The 23388-nt window shown below is 35.3% G+C and overlaps 2 protein-coding genes across 3 annotated transcripts in view; both read left to right on the top strand.

The window, feature by feature from the left end:
• LOC138715218 (receptor-type tyrosine-protein phosphatase S-like) overlaps window positions 1-23388 on the top strand; it is a 476906-nt gene that overhangs the window by 23588 nt on the left and 429930 nt on the right. The window lies entirely within an intron of this gene.
• Window positions 1-23388, top strand: part of LOC138715220 (receptor-type tyrosine-protein phosphatase F-like) — a 222076-nt gene that overhangs the window by 37224 nt on the left and 161464 nt on the right. For both annotated transcript variants that reach the window (XM_069847908.1, XM_069847907.1), the window contains exon 4: window positions 13837-13995. In XM_069847908.1, the coding sequence (XP_069704009.1) occupies window positions 13878-13995 (118 nt within the window). In that variant the 5' untranslated portion in view covers window positions 13837-13877. The remainder of the gene's footprint in view (window positions 1-13836; window positions 13996-23388) is intronic.

The raw sequence follows: 23388 nt of genomic DNA, 5'->3' as shown, positions 1-23388 counted from the left end.
GCATTATCTAAAATAAAAGGAGAGGTATGTTTTATTAGTATTATGAAATTGAACTTATTTAATGCAGTTATAAATGTAATAAATAAGGAATCTGCATGTACATGATCATAGATTATATTTCTATTTATGTGGATCAAAACAGAAATTAATTTTATGTATGGAAAGGCATTATCAAACAAAAACTTCACATCATATAAACATGTACACAATACAAACATTACTGATTACAGTTATGGTACGGCATGTAATGTAGTTTATATAAAATGCATATTGTTCTACATAATACAAACAAAGAAAAAATTGTGAACGAGTTTTCACTCGCATATAACCATATTTATAAAGTTAATGATTTATACAACAATATTGCACGATTTTAATTATGAATATAAAACACAAAAATGTTGGCTTTACTAGTAAGTGAAGGCTCATGGTGTGTCTTTTATAATGTTTTTAATTGTTTAATTTAATTTAAGTCTTTTAACATTCACCTTTAATATTGTGTTAACAATTCCATTCTACTATATTACAGTCAAATGCCACACAAATGAGGTTACCATATTGAAAATTACATGTATCTGATGATGTTACTATAGTAACGAAAACGTTCGTACATATTGTAAAATATGTAATATGAAGAGTCCCACTCCATGATATTACATAAGTCAGTGACGGAAATATAACAAAACATTTATTTATTTGGTATTACTTGTATTCATAGTCGAGATAAGTCATACTTATATATAAGTCGAACTTAAATCTCGTGTCAATTGCAGATTTCGGTCCAAATAAGTCGTACTTATTATAAGTCGTGATTCTTTTATAAGCTTTACTTTACAAAGTCTGACTTCATGAAGTTGAACTTATTGCAATTCATAGTGACTCAAGTGCGACTTATGTTATGAAATAAGTTAAACTTTATCAAGTCAAGGGAACCCCTGACTTATGTCAGTTTTAACCTAAAAATTAATAACGTTTATAAAGAACTGGCCAAGGAATTTATTGAAATGCAGGAAATTTGCGCCCAAAAGCGTTACTTGCGAAACGTAATGGTTCGCTTTGAATTTTATAATGATCTTGAATTCAAAAGGAGGTTTCGTTTTTGCAAAAGGTTTTGGAATCAATACTTCCGAAAGTGGAAAGAACTCTTGCAAAACCGAGATAGCGAGGTTTGCCAGTTCTTATAGATTACTACTTCTTGTTCGCTTGAGATTTTATGCCACGGAAATTTTTGAAATACGTTTAATGTTCTTAAAATATAGCCATAACCGTAGTTTATAAATATATGAGGTATTTGTCTGCCTAGGTAGCGTAGTTGGAATAGCGCTGGCCTTCTGTGCTCGAGGTTGCGGGTTCGATCCCGGCCTAGGTCGATGGCGTTTAAGTGTGTTTAAATGCGACAGGCTCATGTCAATAGATTTACTGGCAAGTAAAAGAACTCCTGCGGGACAAAATTCCGGTACACCGGCGACGCTGCAGTTGCGAGCGTCGTTAAATAAACCATAATTTAATTTATATGAGGTATTAAATATATCGGTGAGGTTAGGTTTCTTTAATATACATGAAATTTCAGTATTAGTAAGATTAAACACCCTTATCCAGTCAATTTAAATTAAATTATTATGTGTTAATAAAATGAATTTAAAACAAAGCCTTCTTGCTGTCATACTTACTTACAATTGGCTTTAAGAGAACGCGGAAGTTCATTTCCGCCCTCACATAAGCCCGACATCGATCCCTATCCTGAGCAAGATTAATCCAGTCCCTAGCATCATATCCCAACTCTCTCAAATCCATTTTAGTATTATCCTCCCAACTAGGTTTTTTCCCCCAGATCTCCCAATTAACACTCTATACACATTTCTGGATTCCATACGTGTTACATGCCCTGCCCAGGCGACGCTGATATAACCTCTGCAGTTGCGAGCGTCGTTAACTAAACCACAATTTAAAAATTTTAAATTTTTCTCTTTTTATGAATAAAGAATCCTGTTCCAAATTGGTGTTAGGTCGTTCTCATCTAATCTAACCCCCTGTACTCCCAGAAAGTCTATTCTATATCTAGCTAGTTCTGTAAAGACTGGTGCCACTCCAAGTACCAAATCTCATAATCTTATTCCTTTGCCAAAGAATGAGTACCATTTCGAGGCTTATGTTGGGATTTCGTAACAAGCTCTTTTTTACTGTGATGGGTTGTTAGTCCTTCGCCCAACCCTCAAGCTGGAGGACCACCCTTTATCGGCTGTCCACGACTGCTTATTCAATATATTCACAGCTACCCTTCCCGGTGGTTCATTGCTTCACACGAGCGTAGAGCTCAGCGAACATGCAACCACAGTAACCAATTAAGTTTTCTTACTGTCATAATGAAAGTAGCTAAATTGTCACATGTAAGCAGTTGTGGAAATATCGGCTTGATACTTTAAAATTTATAGGTACAATAGAGCCGACAAAAGGACGAAAATTAATGTAGTGGAGAGAATGTTTGAGGTATGGAAGGTAAGATTTCCTTATCTGTCGGTTGGTTTAAAAACAAACTCGACAATGTCCCAAACATAATTTATTGTTTTCTGTGCAGTGCTTCACAATTCGAGTTCGGAGGAAATGACAACTTACCAGAAGATGATCCAAACGTAATGACTCTTCTACATGAATCTGTGCCTGTTGCATCATCTGCACAGCAATCTTCGGTTTGGCTTTCAGGGAGAACTGATTAACATAGTGTTTAGGAGGCATGATGATAAAATGTAGATTTCACAATTAGTTTTAATGTATTTCACTGAAGCAAAATATTTATTCTTTTATGTGATTTACCAAAACATTTAAAATTTAGATGATTTGTAATATCAACAATGAATACTATGAAGTTTTATACAATAATCGATTGAAGTAATTTATCTGGATTTCATTATGGACAAGCGGTATTTGTTTGTGAGCTTCCGAACTCAGTTGCATTATTGACCTGTAAAAATAATAATAAATTCACTCTGTTCCTGCGCTTTCTTGTGTGATCTGCTTATGCTGCTAGAGTTGCCGTCGCTGTTGTTTGAGCTGCAATTGAGTTGGATGGACCAGCAGTAGAGGGGGATACATCATCGGAAGGATTTGGTGCAATACGTGCTCCCTCTACTTCCTCTGCAAACACAACTGCAATGTAAACAATATGTACACTATGTCAACTGGCTAATTATTTGTGAAGAATTTATTTTTCCTCATTCTATCACTTGTTAGGTATAGTTACCTATTACGGACTCGCTTCATGTAAATAAATATGATTTGATAATTTTCTTTATTAATAAATAACACCTAATAGGCTAAGAAACAAATTAAATGTTCAAGAAAGAATGTTGAATGTAATACTGCTTACCTTTTAGTTCGCAATCATATCGCAGTCAACCGCTCCCGGAACTTGGACCATTGTGAGAGGGATTATTTGCGCTACAGGTGGATCAATGTCCTTCATATTTTTACTAGAAGACTACCTCGTGTAGCCATGACTGTTTGACGTTCATTGGTCAAAACATTCGGTTGGTGACATTTGATGTTCGTCCATAGTAGCCTATCCGTAGTTGTTTAACAAATCTCTGTAATCATTATAACCAAATTATAATAAAATTTCCAACTTCGCGTAAACGAACTTCATAATTTCTTTCGTTATGTTATAATATACACTTTTCAAAGAAAATATTGTATTAGGCTTACTTACATGTTCCACAATATGTATCGACGAATTGAATTCTTCTGCAATCTTCTGTTTTCAAAAAACTGCGTCTGTCTTCTTATTCTCTACAATCTTTGAATATTTTAGAATAATCTCCTTCAATACAATCATCTTTCTGTACATAACTGAAATATTTTCTTTTCTTCTTTCCGTACATTACATCAATCATTTTATTGTATCGTACAGAAGCTATGCATACAAATTTAGAGACAAAAGAAAATCGACTGTCTGATTTACATTGTCGTGACAATGACCTTGCAATTTCTCATACCAGTAAGTTCGACTTATTTGTATACACATGAGTTACACTTATTGAATGAAACTTAACAAAGTACAACTTATTAGCCGACTATGAATACCGTAATCATATAAGTTAAGATTTTCCAATAAGTATAACTTAACAAAGTCAAACTTATTGAACAAATAAGTCACTGACTATGAATACCGGTTAGAGACTTATCCGAACACACTCAAAATGAATTGAAAATTTTGATTAGTTCAGTTTCACATTCGATAATCCCAATATCTCAGTCTTGCGATATAATAAGTAGTTCCTGAACCTCATAATTTGAAACCCATTATAGAGCAACCATTGTTACTGCTTGGTCACAATAGACGAAACATAATTATGGTATAATTGTAAATGACTCATCTCTCGACTTAAAACAGTTCTATTATGGGTGTTCTCATTACATGAACATAACCACACAACCGCATGACAGCCTGGATGATACAATCTCGACATAAGCAAACTGCTCACAGATTTGCTAGTCATAGAAATTTCACCGTGATCTATAGTGAATGAAAGTAGAATCTCAAACACATATGTCTCGCATTCCTAAACGTTCCTAAAGCTATTAACCTGTCCTTCACCATAGAATTTCTTAAGTACGATTTTACCAATTTTAAAATTGAAAAAAAAAAAAAAAACTTTCGGTTTCATAGATAGTCATAGGCATCGTCACTAAAATTTTCAGAGTTTCTGTTGTGTCTTTAAAATAGTTGTGTCGAGTCGAAAGAAGAAAATTACGTGTTTTCAGACAGTCAGATATGTCACCATTTCGACACAATTTGGGCCGCAATGCTGCCATTTTTAGCTACCATTTTACATTAGTTCAAGCATGAAAAATCATTTTTCTGTTGACTACATTTTATATAGTTTAATTTTGAAGTTCGTGCGTCGAACAGATTGGCAGAAATGGAAAATATCGAACTTCGTGCTGTCATTAAATATTTCGTAAAAAAAGCAAACGAGTCCAAAAGAAATTAAACAAACATGGATGCTACACTGGGGAAACCCGCTCCAGCGTTTTCGACTGTGAAAAAATGGGCGTCACTATTCAAACATGGTAGAGACAGTGTGGAAGACGACTCCGCAGTGGACATCCAGTAACAGCAACAAGTGAAGACTGAAAGTTCGAGAAGTTAGCGAGGTTATGCGTATCTCAACTGAACGGGTGAGCCACATCTTAAACAATGTCTTGGCTATGTTGAAGGTCTCCGCAAGGTGTGTTTCGCGTTCGTTAACACCGGAACAAAAGCACGTCCGATGTCAAATTTCGAGGGATTGCCTGGCTTGAGTCCAGGAAAATACGCCCGATTTTTAGGCAGTATGTGACCACTGAACCTGGACCTGGATCCACTACTACATACCAGAGACAAAACAGCAGTCGAAACAATGGAAGCACAGTGATTCTCCGCCTCCAAAGAAAGCAAAAGCTGTTGAATCGGCTGGGAACGTCATGGTGTCCGTGTTCTGCGATTCTAAAGGAATTTTCTTTCTCCTTGTACGGAGGAGGACCCGAAGGGTTACACTGAAGCCTGAGGCTTATTGTGCTTACCACTGCTATTCTGTTAATGATTGGGTAGCAAAATGGCAGGACTGTTACACAAGTACAGCACGCCGAACCATGAACTTAATCCATGTTAAGGTATGGATGATGATGACGACATGTGAATTAATGACGAAATGAGTTCGGGGTCCAACGCTGAAAGTTACCCAGCAATTCTGCTTCAGTTGGTTGAGGGAAAATCTCGGAAAAACCCCAGCCGGGATTTGAACCCGGGCCCGCTCGTCCACGGTCAGATATGCTAACCGTTATTCCACAATGGTATACTTCTAAGGGAATAATCATGATTGATTATATAGCAAAAGGGAGAACATTATTCAAATCTTCTGCAGCAACTGAAAAAGAAAATTTGCGAGAAGAGATTGGGTACAGCAAAGAAGAAAGTGTTTTTCAGCAGTCAATTCACCTACACGAACTGCGTGCGGTTTGAATTGTTTCCCCACGCCCCCCTATTCATCAGATCTCGCATACTCAGATTTCTTTCCTTTCCCAAAGCTTAAAACTTACTTGGCTGGGAAGAAATTTTCTTCAAATGAAGAGGTTTTCGCAGCAGCAGAAGACTTTTTTGCAGACCTCGAGGAATCTGCGTGCAAGGAGGGTATAGCAGCATTGCAGCACCGGTGGATCAAGTGTGTAAATCTCAGGGGGAGTTATGTTGAGACATGAGGATTGTTTTAGAGTAATCAGAGTTTAATTTCTATGTCAGACTATGAACTTTCAAAGAAAGCTCGTAATAGAGTCTTCATTGCTCCTCTGTCAATCATTGTGAAAGCATTACAAAAATTATTTACATCTTCAACAGGTATCCTTTTTTATATTATTAGTTTTCAATCAAAAAACATTTTTCTCCACAAAAATTACTTTTATTTCAAAACGATCTTTGCTTCAGTGAGAATGCAGTCACAGATCTCTCTTGCAGCAGTAGGCCTATTTAAATCTGGTGAAGAGCTTCCACGTCGTCTTTTAGCAGCAGGTTCTTCTTGTATCTCTTGCAACAAAGAAAGAAAGTTCCTCCTGATATCCAATAACGCGGCCACAAAACATTGTATTTTTACATATGTTTCAATCTTTTGTAATTATTGAACATACTATAATATGCTACGTCAGGCATAATATTGTTGAAGAAATTCAGCCGAAATAAAAATATGAAGGTATGTCATCATTCAGCCACTTTATAAACCGAGCAGATTGGCTCACTGTTTCTACGTTGTATGTTTTTGGCACTCCAGACTGAATACTTTTAAAACATTCCAAAATTCAATCTTTATTTTGGTAAGTAATGTGTCAAAATCGAACTTACATTCCATTGGTCTCGCACGGCCTTGGTAATATTACGCTGGATCATCCGTCAAATGGGGTTGTCCTATCAGGGAATTAAAAAAGAATGCTGGAATCCATTTAAGATTTGCGAAAAAAATTACAAAGGAAATGTGAGATGCAGCCTTTTTCAGTACGTTGCTTAATTTGTGTGCAGGGCAATAAACATAATGTGCATTTTATACACATATTGAATTATAACATTGAAACCTACTAAAAGACCCTCGGAGTACTGCTGCCCCATCATAAGTTCGTGCGATTAACTTTTCGGGAACATATTGTAACCAAGGTTAGAATTTTTCAAAATAATCCTTGTGCATTAAGATTTCCTACATTAAAAATTCCCAAAACCGTTCGTAAATTGTTTCCTTCAACTTATATCGTAATACTGTCACTACCTGGGTGCGCGTCGACAATATAATATATTACCATCACTAGGACCAGAGATCGGCAAAACCGTTTAACTTCGTGAATGGGCTAACGTACGCTTTCTTTCAACCTTCCCTCACATGCAGACAGGCAGTGTGGTTGCACGTGACGTCAAACAGCCCTAATAGTGACCCGAAAGGACTGTTGTGTTTCGCCGACCTGCGCCAGACTGTGCTGCTTTCAGATGCATGATAAATATCAACCAAGTCATTCAAACCTGATAGGAAGCATACAGATATAGAAAATTACTGAAAACTTAATTTGTCGTCTTCTGAAACGTACCGTTAATAAATACAAAGAAAACTATTTCTCGTCAGCATAATATCCATTAAATGCCAACAGTTATTATAAATTAGCTACTTACTTTCCTTTTCATCTTAGTAATATAAATGTAATGTAAACTCTTGAAACTTTCAGCTTCATAAATAAAATTAATCTGTCCCCCAGTAGTTATACCTAAGCAAATCAATATTCTGAAGAATGAAAAACTTTTCTACATTTTACAGGTCTTCATGAGGCTTTTAATTGTTGATAAGGAAAAAGTTAAAATGGAATATTTTCTTATAATAGTTGTTGATATTTATAATAATTTTTACCAATCTCTCTTCTCTTCTCTTCTCTTCTCTTCTCTTCTCTTCTCTTCTCTTCTCTTCTCTTCTCTTCTCTTCTCTTCTCTTCTCTTCTCTTCTCTTCTCTTCTCTTCTCTTCTCTTCTCTTCTCTTCTCCCCTTCCCTTCCCTCCCCTCCCTTCTCCGCTTTTAACTAGTCTCAAGTTACGAAATGTTACTATTTTGTTGAGTCAGATACATTTCGTTGGAATATGGACTGTGTAATATTGTCTTATTATTTTATGAAATTCCGTAGCGCAATAAATTGTAAAACTGTCTTTTTTTTAATCAAGAATTATCTATCGTTATTTCTTGAGTCAGATACACTTTGCAAAAAAATGAAATATATAATATTTATCTTATTATTTTGTGAAATTCTGTAGCACAATACATTGTAAAACTGTGTTTCTTTAATCAAGAATTTTATTATCTGCCGTTATTTCTTGGGTCGGATACACTTTGTAGAAAAATGAAATGTATAATATTTATCTTATTATTTTATGAAATTATGTAGCGCAATAAATTGTAAAACTGTGTTTCTTTAAATTAAGGACCAGCATACTTTCTTTTTAAACTATGAGTTGAAACTTCGAATTTTTATGTGGAATACGTACAAATCATTTACATATAGTTACATTGTCGAAAAAAAATTTTTGGAGTAATTTATGGGCCCGACCTCATTTGAGGACATTGGGTTCTAATGACACTTTTATGACACATACTATCGTAATTTGATACAGACATTTATTATAGTATAATTGATGAGCAAGACTCTTATATAACAACAGTACTATGTTTTTAACTGTCTTTTGTGCAATTTGGCGCTACTGTCCATTTTACATTTTTTCGGAGATGAAACACAGGAAAACATTGATTGCACGACGTAGTGTTACATTTCACACAATATGTGTGGAGCTTCGATTTACAGCCTTCCCTCTGACATCATCTCTGTTGATCTCTCTTGCTAAGAAAGTGATGTTTACTATCGTATCTTACATCCTTGATCGTAGCTGCTACCTCACTTTTCGAATTATTGTACACGATGAGATAGATGATGGTTTCGACTTGATGAACGAAATTGCAATGTCTCTTCGAAAATTCAACAAGGACAGTGAGTGAATCATTAGGAAGAACCCTCTTACAGAGATACCAGGCGTTCACTACAGCCGTATCAAGGATCCTCGTGAGGACCGGCAAATATTACTTTCTACTCGTACCTCGAATATTGTCATTCCACTTCAAAACTAAAAGTTCATTGGTAGTCAAATCTGAAATCAAAGTTCCCTTTCTTTTCTTCTGAAGCTCTTTATTTATCTCTAGAGGACATTTCTTCATTCTGTTTTCACTAACTGTTCCTCTGGCCTTGAAACCTATTGAGCGAAGCTCACACATGAGTTCGAACATTTTCAAAATTACTTTACGACCATTTCATTCACTGATAAATGCTTCTGAAAAGCCTCAAACATTTGGAAGGCAGAATTTACTATTTCTATCAATGGACGGACTTTGAAATCCTTGTCAGGATTTTAAGCCTCCAACAGTGTAATATCATTCAAATGCAGATAAGATTTCAGCTTCTGGAAGAATATGTATGCGGACCACTTGGCTCCAGTATGACTTTTGTTTCCTTTAGCAGTCAATGCTTCGGCAGTGCCACTATCATATAAAACAAGGGGACGTCATTTTGAACAGTTTCTGTAACGGACAGTACTACACGTTGTCACTGGACGTTGCATGAATGATTGGCTACCCAACACTAAAGTAACTTTAGCACATTGCTGACTAATAAATATTTGTTTTAGTACCTCTGTCTACCATATTTGTCTGTAACATAGTTCTGAACCACCCTCTGTAATATATAATATATCAAATAGTGACAACTATCAAAACAAATAATAAAACATAATATATTATAAATTCACTACTCCAATGGCAATATTAGCATCAAAAGAAATCGATTGTAGTTCAGGTACCCACTGTACTCAATTGGGGACAGCTATTTTTATACCAGCAAAACAGGCGCTGAAATATTTTTTTCGCGAATATTTGTACATACTGTTCACATTTATAGATAAACTGTGAAATTGCAGCACTCCTATTTTTTATGATATGTTTATATTACTGTGTAGTTGCGTTAAATAATATTAAAAATTTAAATAAATTACATGAAAATATAAACTAAAATCAAATTCACTTTTATTTCTGAAATTGTGTTTAGTTAATGTCTCAAAGTTCGATAACTCGAATTAGATTTCTAACCGTTATAACATAAAATAACAGAATAAATCTATACTGTCCTCGTTGGAGGAGAGTGGGACTAAATGGGTTTCAAGAATTAGGGTCTATCTGCCTTTATTTCTTGAGTCAGATACACTTTGCAGACAAATAAAATGTATAATAATTATCTTATTATTTTATGAATTTCTTTAGTGCAATAAAATGTAAAACTATATTTATTTAATCAAGAATTTTCTGCCGTGTTGGACCAGAGAATAAAGATTTTTAGAAGTAACTAAATAGCCAACGAACTTAGATTTCAAACTAGTACTGTTTCATCTTAACCAGTGTAGACTGGCTTCCGTGAATGAAAGTCATGTATAATACGAGCAAACAGGCAGGCTTTCTCGGGTCTCGCCTGGACTGGGTTATAAAACCCGGGCGAATGGACCAGTCTTTTTAACTTGCTTTGTAGCTTCACTGGAATCCAAACCTGACGGCAGGCAGTTACGGGCGTGAGTCTTGTCTGATTTGCCGGTGTCTAGTGCTTGCTTGTACAGATTCAAACTGAGGGACAACCCGTCGTGTATTTATATGTGGAGCAGAGGAACAGACCGTCGACCACCTCCTTTTCGAGTGCCCGAAAATGGACAAAGAAGGACTAGCGTTCCAGCGGGAAATGATAAGGAAAACTGGCAAATGAACTTTCACAAAGCATAAACTAATGCAAGAACATGTGCATACATTCATAAACTATATGAAGGGTACACGGGAATAATGATCAATGTCCATTTTATAAAGTTTCGAGAAAAATGAATTTTAAAGTTTAAGCACTTAATACTTTGTTATGTGTGTATTTAATAGAAATTGACGTAGTGGAATGTCAAGAACGATGATTTCTTATTACTAGCTAGACCACATGATAGTACTTCCTTTCCACTATAAGATAGCATTATTAACTCAATTTCGATTTTTGATGGAACTTGATCGTTTTTCCCGTGTACCCTTCATATCATTACGATAAATTTAGATGAGTTAACTTTGGATAATTTAATCTAGGATAGATAAAAATAGGCACTAGATATGTGAAAAACTCAGATTTTCACAACCAAATATCAAATCTACATAAGCCAAGAGAGTGACAGAAACGATGCATAATGTATTATACGTATTGTAAACATACATCTAGCAAGGCGTGTAGTATTACTTTTATTGTAATGGGACACGCTGTTCAACTAATATTAAAAAAACATACATACATACATACATACATACATACATACATACATACATACATACATCATAGTAGGCAGAGGCCCACACGCTGTGCTTGGCGCGGTACGGACTGCAGCTCTCGTGGCCATGGCAATAGGGCGTTCTTCGGGCGTAGGATAAACTAAGCCCTTACTTACGTTAGTCAGCACATGCCATACGGACGGAGTACAGTGTGGTCCTATATTACTCAATAACCAGGCATCTGCAGTATACAGAGTATTATGTAGTTGGGTCATTCCATAGAAAATTTTAAGAATATGCCAGTGATGTCATGAATTTTTTTGGGCTTTCAATCTAATAATGTTATTATAAAAATAAATTAAACTGCCAAGTATGACCGCCATATCATTAATATTTTAGTCATACGGATGACTGACAAATGGGTGGCAGTTACATGTAATTTGAAATATTTTAGACACCCAATATGAAGTGTCATCGAAACTAACGAGACGCCATTGTAAACCTGAAGAACCATATTTTAATACCTTATAGACCAATTCGAATAATATTAAGGGATCTCATCAAAACGCCTCATTGAAAAAAGAAATAATTTTATATTTGAATGCAACATTTTAAAATCATGCGAATTTCATTCATATTGAAGAAAATCTTATTCTTAATCCATTTTCTAAGTTTTATGACAACCTTAAAAAGCCTATGAATAATTAAATTAATAAAATTATTAATTTTTGTTCTGACGGTTGAAAATCGCTTGCTATATGCGGCGGTCGCAGCATCGTGAAACGTCATAACTCGATGAGTAGGTAATCTCAAACCCGTGTGTCCTCTCGCTGACCTTGATTGCGCAGCTGGAACTGACAGTATGCCTGGAAGCGTTTGTTTAAAGCTGTGAATTTTTAACAGTGCAGCGGTGCTTGATTAGATTGAAAATTTCAAAATCTGGAAATCGTTTTCGGTAGGTGCAGGTTGTAACCCTTTCGGACTCCAAGGACATAAGAGAAAGACAGATAATAGAAAATGGACCGAGAATGGATGCTAGAAAAATACCGAATTTAGTGACAAATAATGTCAGAATATGCAGTTCGTGTTGTATCAAATTATCAAAAATGGCATCCGCGGGCTGTAGTGAACAAAGTGATGTGAGGAAATATAGAGAAGAAGAATGTGTGCCGGGGACTGATATTTAGTCGAAATCTAGTGAAGAATGATATGTTCCACCAGAGAGGGGGCCACAATAAGCAATTTAAATCAATTATTAACGCCCCTTGGACGGGCTCCTGTTTCTAAACGTAAGTTACCGCGCGTCAAATCATACGCGGCAAGGAAAGCCAGTGCCGTGAACGAAACAATTAGTAAAATATTTAATGTAGGGAATAAAAGTAACGATGACGAAGAAATGATCGCGCACTTTAAGAAGAAATTGTCCGATGTGCACTCAACGAACGAAAAATATATGGTTTTAATCTGTTTACTCAAAAGCTGGAGCGTAAACAAAATAATGTCAGAATTCGGCTTTTCGCTTATCTCTAAACTGACATAAAACCATAAACAGCATCATGCGGCAGTGACGACATTCTGGACGACGGGGATAGCCTACCTACTGAGCTCCTTTGTTTTGGTGAGTTATTTTTATTCAAAACTAGCATGGTATTTAAGGCTACATATTTTTTCATTTTGAGGGCATTTATAAATTAGGCTCTCCTTTTTAGAATTGCATTGAAATCACTTTTACATCTTATTTTATAAAGTAAGAAAACTTCAATGAATGAAGCCATGTTCTTTGCTAAACCAATATTTTAAATGCTGGTTGCTGCCAAACTATGAAGAATATAAATATAATATTGCGTGCAATTCATATTTAGAACATACAAAATAATCTACTACAATATTTTTAACTTTTGAGACATCATGGTTCAAAAACATACTTTTTTGCATGGAATGACCCAGTTGTTATAAGTACACATTAAGGAACATAATTATTATATAACTTACTAGTTAGTAAAAACAACAGGGTGGGCGGAACCTTTGAGCCTATAGGCACAGGCCCCTGCTTATAATCAAATTGATGGTCTTTCTTTATTACATAAGGCATTTAGAGATTGGAATAGCACTATTACACAAAATATTTTGTTAGTAATTTATTAAGTTGATAGTATGTTACAAAATATTGTTTTGTGTTGTGTGTGCGCGCGTGCATGCATGTTTTTTTAGGCATAATCGTACAGCGACTTGCCACTTAGTACAAGAAATTGAATTATTGTAAATATATGAATTTTAAAAATTTCCACTCCTATTTTTGTTAAAAACATGTGTAGTCTATATTGCAGCATATAACTATGAACCAGATTCAAACATGACAACATTAATTGGTAACATTGTATTGTACGAAGGACCATGCATAAGTCTATTCCCGATCGATGGTGTGTTGCACAATGGTATAGCTAGTCAATATTGTATTTTAGTGAAGTGGGACACCGCAGGAAGCTTATTGGACTGCAATTTCATGAAATCAGAGAGTTGTAGGAGATGGAAGACTATCACACCACAAGGAAACGTGCGGGATTGGACTTCATCATCTGTTAATAACTTGAAGCCACCTCTATTTGACTACCGGTGGAATGGTAAGTATTCTTGTATTTGTTACTACAGTTGCAGCAGTATTAATGGAAGGTATCCACGAAAAGTTCTTAGAGAAAACAGTAAATGAAAAAAGTTATTTATTTCATAATAGCTTCGTAAGGTCATAAGTAATTGGCTGCTAGAAAATCTGCATTGGATTTTGTGAAAATGTTGAGCGTTCTACCATCAACACTGTAATAAAAGATTGTTCAGAAATGTTATCGCTTAAATGGTAATGTCCATTAAGACAATACATAAAATGCAAATTATTCGCCTAAATAGAGAAAATGCTTTAACCAATCTTGCCATGTACAGACACAGAATTAAAATTTGGAGCGAGTCTTGATGGAAGTAAGCAACAAAATTTCACACGACTAACCACAAGTAGCTCTTCTTTACTGCACATGCGCAATGTGTTGTAAGCGAAACTTGTACAATAAGAGAGCTCCAAATTTTATTCCATTATCTGTACATACATATTGTTTACCGATGTCACACACAGTGTGACTTTAATTGTCTTTTGTCCAACTTGTGAATAGTGTTTGTAAAGAGAATCAACATTTAGATGAAAAGCAGTGAGAAATTATCTGAAGATAAATTTTATCTGGTAGGCCTATTTCAGAGTAATTTCTTTGGTTGAACCAAACTTGATTATGATATAGTTCCATCATTCCTTCTTAAAGAAGGTACCGGTATGTCATTAACTCGTTAAACAATTTAAGTTGTGTGTATTGATGATACAAGATTCATTTATAACTGGCGCTATAGCCCATTGAGTGCCCGGACCATCTTCAATTATTTGTCAGTCCGGCTTCTTTTATTTAGACGATTCGCAACATTTTGGTTTTACGGGATAGAGTTGTCAGCCCTATGCACAACCTCCAACCTGGATTTGTAATCGGGGTTGTCTTCCACTAGCCTTTGTACATAGACATTATTATGACATGAGGCGAGAAAACGGCGGGTGACTCGTGGCCCACTGCTAGCATGCTTTCCGGCGAGCGCGTAATCACTTCTCCGGCTCTTCTACAATACATAACAATACTAACAATAAATGTTCAATAATTAGGACTTAACATGCTCACTATCGTTGCTGAAAATGGCCCCCATTTGACGCCACACACAACTGACATCTTCTGATGAATGAAGAACACTCTGAAGTTCCACTTCATTGATAGCCTCTTGTTCTTCTCGTATATAGTCTTTTAGTCGTCTATAGAATTAGGATTTTTCCTATAAAACCTACCTTTTAGTGTTCCCCATAAATAAAAATCACAGGGTGTTAGGTCTGGGTTTCGTGGAGCCCACAAATTATTACTTATTAATTTCGTACCATAAATACGTCGTAATTCCCTCATTGACACACACGTTCACGCAAGGAAAATTTGTTGGTAGGTATTACCTAAATACATAATAATCACTAAACTTTATACACTAACTTTGTATACATGAAGAATGTAACACGACTTGTGACTACAGCGAATGCCATATGGCGAATGAGGACCTACCACAGCTCGCGCATCGCGAACCGCGTAGAGAGCGGGCCGCCAGTAACTCGCCATTTTCTCGTCTCACGTCATAATAATGTCTCTGAACTACTAACTGCAAGGCAGCAGTGCTAGTTTTGGTCCGCCTTAGGTACAGCATTTTATTTCTCCAGTACCCGCCATATCTGGTGAGTTTTCCCCTATCCCCACCTGGGGAGGCGTCTGATGGGAGATAATTTCCACACGGGGATGATACCAGATATAAGTCAATTTGTGCAAATCAGATTTTTGTTCTTCGTGGAAATCTGTTCTCAAAGTATTCATTCATAGTGTTCTGCTTAGTGGGAGGTCTTTCACTGCAAACTCAGCTTCCAACAATCTTTTCTATGTTCTGCCTTCATCTCTGTCTCCGCATAGGATCCATATATCTTAATATCGTCTATCATCTGATATCTTCATCTGCCCCGAACACTTTTCCCGTTCACCATTCGGTCCAGTGCATCCTTCAGTATGCAGTTTCTTCTTACCCAGTGACCCAACCAATTCCTTTTCGCCTTTCTGATCAGTTTCAGCATGATTATTTCTCCATCCACTCTTTCCAACACAGCTTCAGTTCTTATTTTGTCTGTACATTTCACACGTTCCATTCTTCTCTATACCCACATCAGAGTCCTGCAGACTGGCCCTCAGCGCAGCACTGTCAGTCCTAATGCTTAAGCAGCCCAGCCCACCCAAGACCAACACTGCTTGGCGCGGCCGCTTCGTAGCCCATCACGCTGGGTTACGCAGCCCAGCTTAGCCCACCGCACTGAGCAGTGTGGTGACGTCATCCCACCAGTTGACTGCATTCTACTCCTTCCCTGCTTGCGCTTGGCGTGTGGCATAAGCATACAGGACACAGTACAAATTTAAAATATTTTCCACTGCTGTCGAACACAGATTTAAAAACTGTCCCTATGGTACTTTTTGAAATTTTCTTCCGACTTTGTATTTTTAAACTTTCTAGGAGCGATTTTCTCCTTCACTACTTTTTATCTAGAGAGATTGTATTTTAGAAAGTATGCTTTCACGGCCGGTGTCTGTGATGAAGTTTTTCCGGGCTGCTATTACCTATTACACTATCAAAGTTTTTTGCAAAGATCTTTTTATAAAATATATATTATACAATATATGACAGTGTAATGGGTTTTCTTTTGTAAAAGTTCCTTTGATAAAAGATCTTTTATTAAATGTAAGTGCAGCTTGTTATCTTTGATAAAAGATTTCTATACCTTGAAACAAATATGGCGGAACGCAAATATAACTAGATTGTTGCTACCACAAAAATTCTGATATCGGAGTATGAAGCAAATTAAATGTAAATAAATAATTTTATAATATAATATTAATATTATTAGGGCGAATCCGGAAATGCATATAGAGTGTTAGTTGGGAGGCCGGAGGGAAAAAGATCTTTGGCGAGGCCGAGACGTAGATGGGAGGATAATATTAAAATGAATTTGAGGAAAGTGGGATATGATGATAGAGACTGGATTAATCTTGCACAGGATAGGGACCGATGGCGGGGTTATGTAGGGCGGCAATGAACCTGCGGGTTCGTTAAAAGTCATTTGTAAGTAAATAATATTTTATAATAATTTGTATAACTTTTCAAGTCCTCTCATTGTAGCTCTTTCAATAAGTTTAGATGTATACCTCTCTTATCACGTCTTACAATCCATGGTTTAAGCCCTGACCAGATATTTATTCATGGTGTTATAAACTTAACACGTAAATAACAGTGTAAACAAATCGTAAACTTAACGCGTAAATATTAGTATCAACAAATCCAGGGAACGCGTGTTCATTGTTGTGGAACAAGACGTGTTAGGAGAGATTTGTTCCTAATTTTAGGTCATGTTTGATAAAATCTTCTGAAAAGATTTCATGTAGTGTAATATACCCCAAATCCTATCTTTTATCAAAGATCTTTGATGTAATATTTTAGCGTAATATTCTTTGTCAAAGAATTTTGATAGTGTAATAGCAGCCTCACAGAGACTGTATTTTCTTTGCGATGCACCATTATTTGAACTCATCTTGAAAAACAGAAATCAAATGTTTGAAACAGTAGCTGATCGTTGATCGAACCGTACATACAAGCACAAACCCGCATCAACTCAATTCATAAGTAACTGATAGCGGAAGCTTGGGCTCATGCTTTGATACAAACAAGTCCACCGCATAAACCGCTCCACAAGCAGTCCGCCGCGACCCGTGCGGTGGTGCAGGGTGAAGGCACGGGCTAGTTCTGTGCGACACTGCTCAGCCCGTTGCGGTCAGCGAAGGGGAAGCCCGTGGATTTGGACAAATCTGCACGACTCTGACCCACATTTCAAATACTTCAATTCGCTTCTCTTCACTTCGCCGTAATGTCCATGTTTTCACTCCATACAATGCCACACTCAACACAAAGCACTTCGCTAGTCTCTTCTTTAGTTCTTTTTCCAGAGGTCCGCAGAAGACGCGCCTTCTTCTATTAAAACCTTCCTTGGGCATTGCTATACTCCTTTTGGCTTCCTTGCAACAACTTATGTTACTACTTATAGTACACCCCAAGTATTATAATTTGAAGCTGTCAACTTGTTCTACTGCCTCATTTAGAGTTGGGATGTTTACCTTCTTCATTCTTATTCCTATGATCACGGTCTCCGTCTTATTTCCATTTATCTTCAGCCCATACTGATCACAGCTGTTATTTAGCTCCACTAGCATATCCCTTAGTATCTTCTCTTCTGCTAACAACGCCGCCATATCATCAGTAAATCTTATACACTTTATTCTTCTCCCTCCTACTGTCACTCCTCACATGTTCTGAAAACAGTTATTCACTAAATCCTCCAAGCAGATGTTGAACAGGGTAGGTGATAAAGCGCATCCTTAATGTTCTTCCATCTTAGAACATAAACGTCGATTCAGTCAGTATTCACAGGAGAATCTTCGCCGAGTGTGATATCAGGCTGGTAGTCCTGAACTCGTTACATTTCTTGGCATTATTTTTTCCCGGTATTGGAAGCAACACTATCTTCGTAAAATCTTCAGCCATTCGTCTTTCTCATATAATGTATTTCGTTGCATAGGTCTAGTGATAGAATTTCCTTCTTGTCTTTACCTATACATTTCACTAATTCAGTAGGGATTCCATCAACTCCTATTGCTTTCCCATTCTTCATATCCCTAAGCGCTAGTTCAACTTCTTCGCTTAAATTAGAAAATCCTTTTTCGTCTTGTGACACGGCTGCTTCGTCTTCTATAGCTAACACATCTGGAGATTCCCTCTCTCATATAACTCTTCTACATATTTCGTCCATGTGTGCAGTATTCCTTCATTATATGTTATTTCATTTCCAATTTCGTCCTCTTATCTAACAGATGGATTTCCAGTTCGTATTTGTGAAGTCCAAACATTTTACTGCGCGGTACATTGAATCATATCTTCCTTTTCTCTCTAAATCCTTCTATTTCTTTATATTTCTCTTTCATCCAGTCTTCCTTCTCCTTATCCGTTTCTCTTCTTAGTTCGTTAAGTTTCTGTAGTTTCTTCTATCTTCTTCTGTGTTCATGTTTTTCTATTTTTTTCCTTTCCTCTATCTTCTCCAATATTTCCTTGTGATCCAAGGTTTCTTGATTCTCACACCTATTGTCTTTTCTGCTGTAGTCTGTATAAAACCTTTTACATGAGTCCAGTACTCATTATTATTTTCAGGTATGGATTCTAACGTAGTGGCTTTCTCTTGAAAAATACTTCAAATTTTCTTTTTTTTTCTCTCTCTCTTCGTTCTTCAGTTTTTCCATGTTCAATTTCTTCGTCACTTGTCTTCCTCTTACCTTCTTCAGACGAATACATATCTACTTCGCCTATTAGCAGGATATGATATGGTAGAGTCTTTGCATATTTTAAGCAATTTCGGAATCTTTCCTGTACCAATATATAGTCTGTCAGATACCTGCTTCCGTCCCTTGGGCATGTCCATGTGTATCTACTTAATTTATGTTACTGGAATAACCTTATAGTAGTCGTATCGAATTAGTTTATTGTGTAGTTCTTTTTTCTTTCCAAATTTGCATCGCAATATGAGTAAAACTTCTACATTATTATTATTATTATTATTATTATTATTATTATTATTATTATTATTAATATTATTATTAATATTATTATTGTCATTATTATTATTATTATTATTATTATTATTACTGCTACTGCTACTGCTCCTGCTCCTATTATTTCTTCATCATCTTCGATTTGCTCCAGATACGAATGATCGCACTGACATTGACATCTTGTTCTTTGAATTAAATTAAAGTCATTATTCAGCTATTTAGCATTATGTTTTAAATATCCTTTCTTACGTCTATGGGGTTTTGACCAGCGGGACAGAATTTTCGATGAAAATTCTCCGATGGCTGTCTTTATTTTATTTTCAGTATTACTGGCAATATCTTTAAGTGTAAATGGAGCTATTAATAACGTTAATTAAAAGGTCGTCAATCCGTGATTCAGCACTACCCTTGTACCAAACTTCAAAACGTTTCTAGAGGGGTATAGCCTTCCACGCAATGTGTTGGCAGGAATGGTTTACAATATGAGATTTCATATTTTGCCTGTTATTAATGTTAACCTTATATATTAGTAATTTATTTTTGTAATGTAAAGCTGGTTATTTAAAAATGAGATATAGTAGGAAAGAATTATGTAATGCTCTTGCTGTTAAGATGGTGACGTCTTGGTTCCAATTGAATATCAAGAGTTATACCTAAGTGTTTGGTCGAGATCTGCTTCTAATGAAAGTTTGCTTCAATTAACATTTCATATTAGCCCATTTTCCATATTCAAAATTTGGGAGAAAAATTTGTATTTGAAATTCATTATTTTAATTTTAAACCGAAAATGTTACATCAATACCTGTCATTCTGTCATCCCTGTGAAGTTTGTAGTTAAAATTACACGATTCTGCTCGTGTTTCTGAATAAATACCGGGTGTGTACAAATTTACACCCAATTTATATTCATGCAAACATACTCCGTATACATTGATTATTATTATTATTATTATTATTATTATTATTATTATTGTTATTATTGTTATTATTATTATTATTATTATTATTATTATTATTATTATTATTATTATTACACTGACCAACACACATTTTGATGTCTCCAATGTTAGACCTGTTCCTGAGTATATTCGACTCGTTGATTCCAAAAATTGCATCAGTTTTTCCCTAACAGCTCTAGTTCTTGAATACAGCATAAATGCCATATACCTCTATTCACTCTGGTCGTCATGAAAATTCAAGATAGTTTATGGTACTGTTTTAATAATTCTCTTTGTAGCATAAAAGAAACACTTTAAAATTATAGTAAACGTGAAATACACTAAATCTACTTATTTGAAACGAAAAGCACGAGTTTATGATATAAATATTCCAGTCATTCGACACAGAAGAGTCTCCTTTTGTAGTAGGAATTCTGAGTGTGGGATCTGCCAGGACAATCCCGCATAATGTTCCAACAGTCATCTGCCATCTTGTGTGTATCCCATCTTCCTTGGTATCTGCCTTCTGTTGTTTTTATGTATTGGTGAAATTTTTCACCTTGTTCTTCGCTTAAGTCACCAAGGTTATCTGCAAACGATCTAAGTGAATGTGCAGAAAAATGACTTTAATGCTCATTTTACAATTGAGGCATTTAGTTGCAAAATCAGATACACCACTAAAACATCATTTTTCAGTAAAATACATAAAATTGAAGGAGATATACTACAGTTGCATGAACACTTTTTAAGTCTGTTGAGCTTTTAATCATACATATTTCGGAAAATGTTTCTCCATCTTCAGTGATATTAGTTTATATCGACTGCAACGGAAACAATTGAAATTAAAACTATAATAGTTATCATATGAAGAGCACAGGAAAAGAACGTGCTTTGTCCACTTTATCAAATTTTTCAGGAGAGCAATTTCAAAGTTTGAAACCGAATTCCATGGATACTAACGGAGATATTAATGGACACTTAAGTGAGTATGAAAGAACAGGTTATCTGAATGAATTTGAATTTAAGTTTGCATCCTTATTTTTGAAAATTGCAGTTTTATTGACATTTACGTAAAGTAATGTCATAAGTTACAGGGAAAAAACGTGCTTCTTATGTACGGAGGAATTAACTTTAGATTAAATATTACAAGTAAAGCTGTTTTCTTCCGGAAACGTGTTTGTATGTCTGTTTGTGCGTATTGTGTGTATAGAAATTTTGAATTAACATTCAGAATTTCAAAATCACGGGATTGACAAACCTTTAAATGATAACATAACTTTAAACATTTTCTCTTTCCTTTTTTAACTTTTTCTGTAATGAAGTGGAGTGGGGCATAATAATAATAATAATAATAATAATAATAATAATAATAATAATAATAATCACTTTTGGCTCAAAATACACATGAACTAATAATAATAAAAATCACTTTTATCCCAAAATGCACAAAGCCTAATAATAATAATAATAATAATAATAATAATAATAATAATAATAATAATAATAATAAAGATCACTTTTGTGCAATTTTGTCCCAAAATGCACGGGACATAATAATAATAATAATAATAATAATAATAATAATAATAATAATGCTCACTTTTGACTCAAAATGCACAGAGCCTAATAATAATAATAATAATAATAATAATAATAATAATAATAATAATAATAATAATAACAATGATCATTTTTGTTCCAAACTGCACAGGACCTAATAACAATAAAAATCACTTTTGACCCAAAATGCACAGCCCAGTCTAATGTGGAAGGTTTGTGTAAAACACTATCTTCGTGTCCACGAAATTCCTTCAAAATCTGGAGGTCCTAATACTTTTCCTTCGTTATTACCAGAGAAGTTTCTTTGTTAGAAATAATGTTACCGATATTTAAATTATTAGCGGATATAAAATAAATTATTCAAAATAATTTGTGTTTTGCCTCTGTAAGCAGGACATGGGTATTCTTCAGATTGCTGCTCTCGAAATCGCAGTGAAGCTCTCACCACCGATGAAATCCTAGTTCCATTACACATATCACGATGTTGAATGAGGTGAGGGTGTTCTTTTGTGATGATTACCCCTCTGATGGGCCTTGTAAGAAATTAATATTTCCTCAAATATTTCTTCTGCAGAAATGACTCCCAACTTCCCATCATATCAGTTCTTGATTGAACACCACAACATCAAAAAGCGTAGGTTTACTTCGAGCTTGTACCATGATCTGCACCCAACCCATTGGAAGTTCTGCTACTGCTTTTGTATTAGTTAGTCCTATATTTTATTACATTACATAAACGAATGTTTCATTCTGTTCATAAGTTTCAATTTGTTCACAAGATAATTAAGATACTTCAGAACAATATAATTCTTGCTCTGGCCTGAACATGAATCACAAAAATTTTCAAGATATCCACTTTGTTGTCCATTATTTCTGTCACAAAGTGATTTAAAAAGGATACGACTTCATTGGCTCCTTTTCTACCATTATCTTCAGTACAACTAAAAAACACTGAAGTTTCGTCTGAAATTTGATGAATGTTGAAAGAGTAAACAGATAATTGCCTTCTGTAATACTAATAGACATCATTGATACTAATGTACGGTAAGCATACATTTTTTCGTAGTCCATGAAAATTGCTTCTGTTTCTTCAAACTTCCGACTTCTTAAACGAGCATTCCTCTTTCTGGTATAAAATATTTCAACTTTGAGTTTATGGACCTTGTTGTTACTGGTGATCTTATTAATTTATTCCAAAACTTGTTTCTTCATCTAAATTATTTTCAGTCAGTCTTGCATTCAGCACTTCCATCTCAGCTGTGTACTT

This window comes from Periplaneta americana, chromosome 15, assembly GCF_040183065.1.
Source record: "Periplaneta americana isolate PAMFEO1 chromosome 15, P.americana_PAMFEO1_priV1, whole genome shotgun sequence".
Taxonomy (NCBI): Eukaryota; Metazoa; Arthropoda; class Insecta; order Blattodea; family Blattidae; genus Periplaneta; species Periplaneta americana.
Note: the sequence above shows the minus strand (reverse complement) of the source record. Positions and strands in the feature narration are given on the sequence as shown.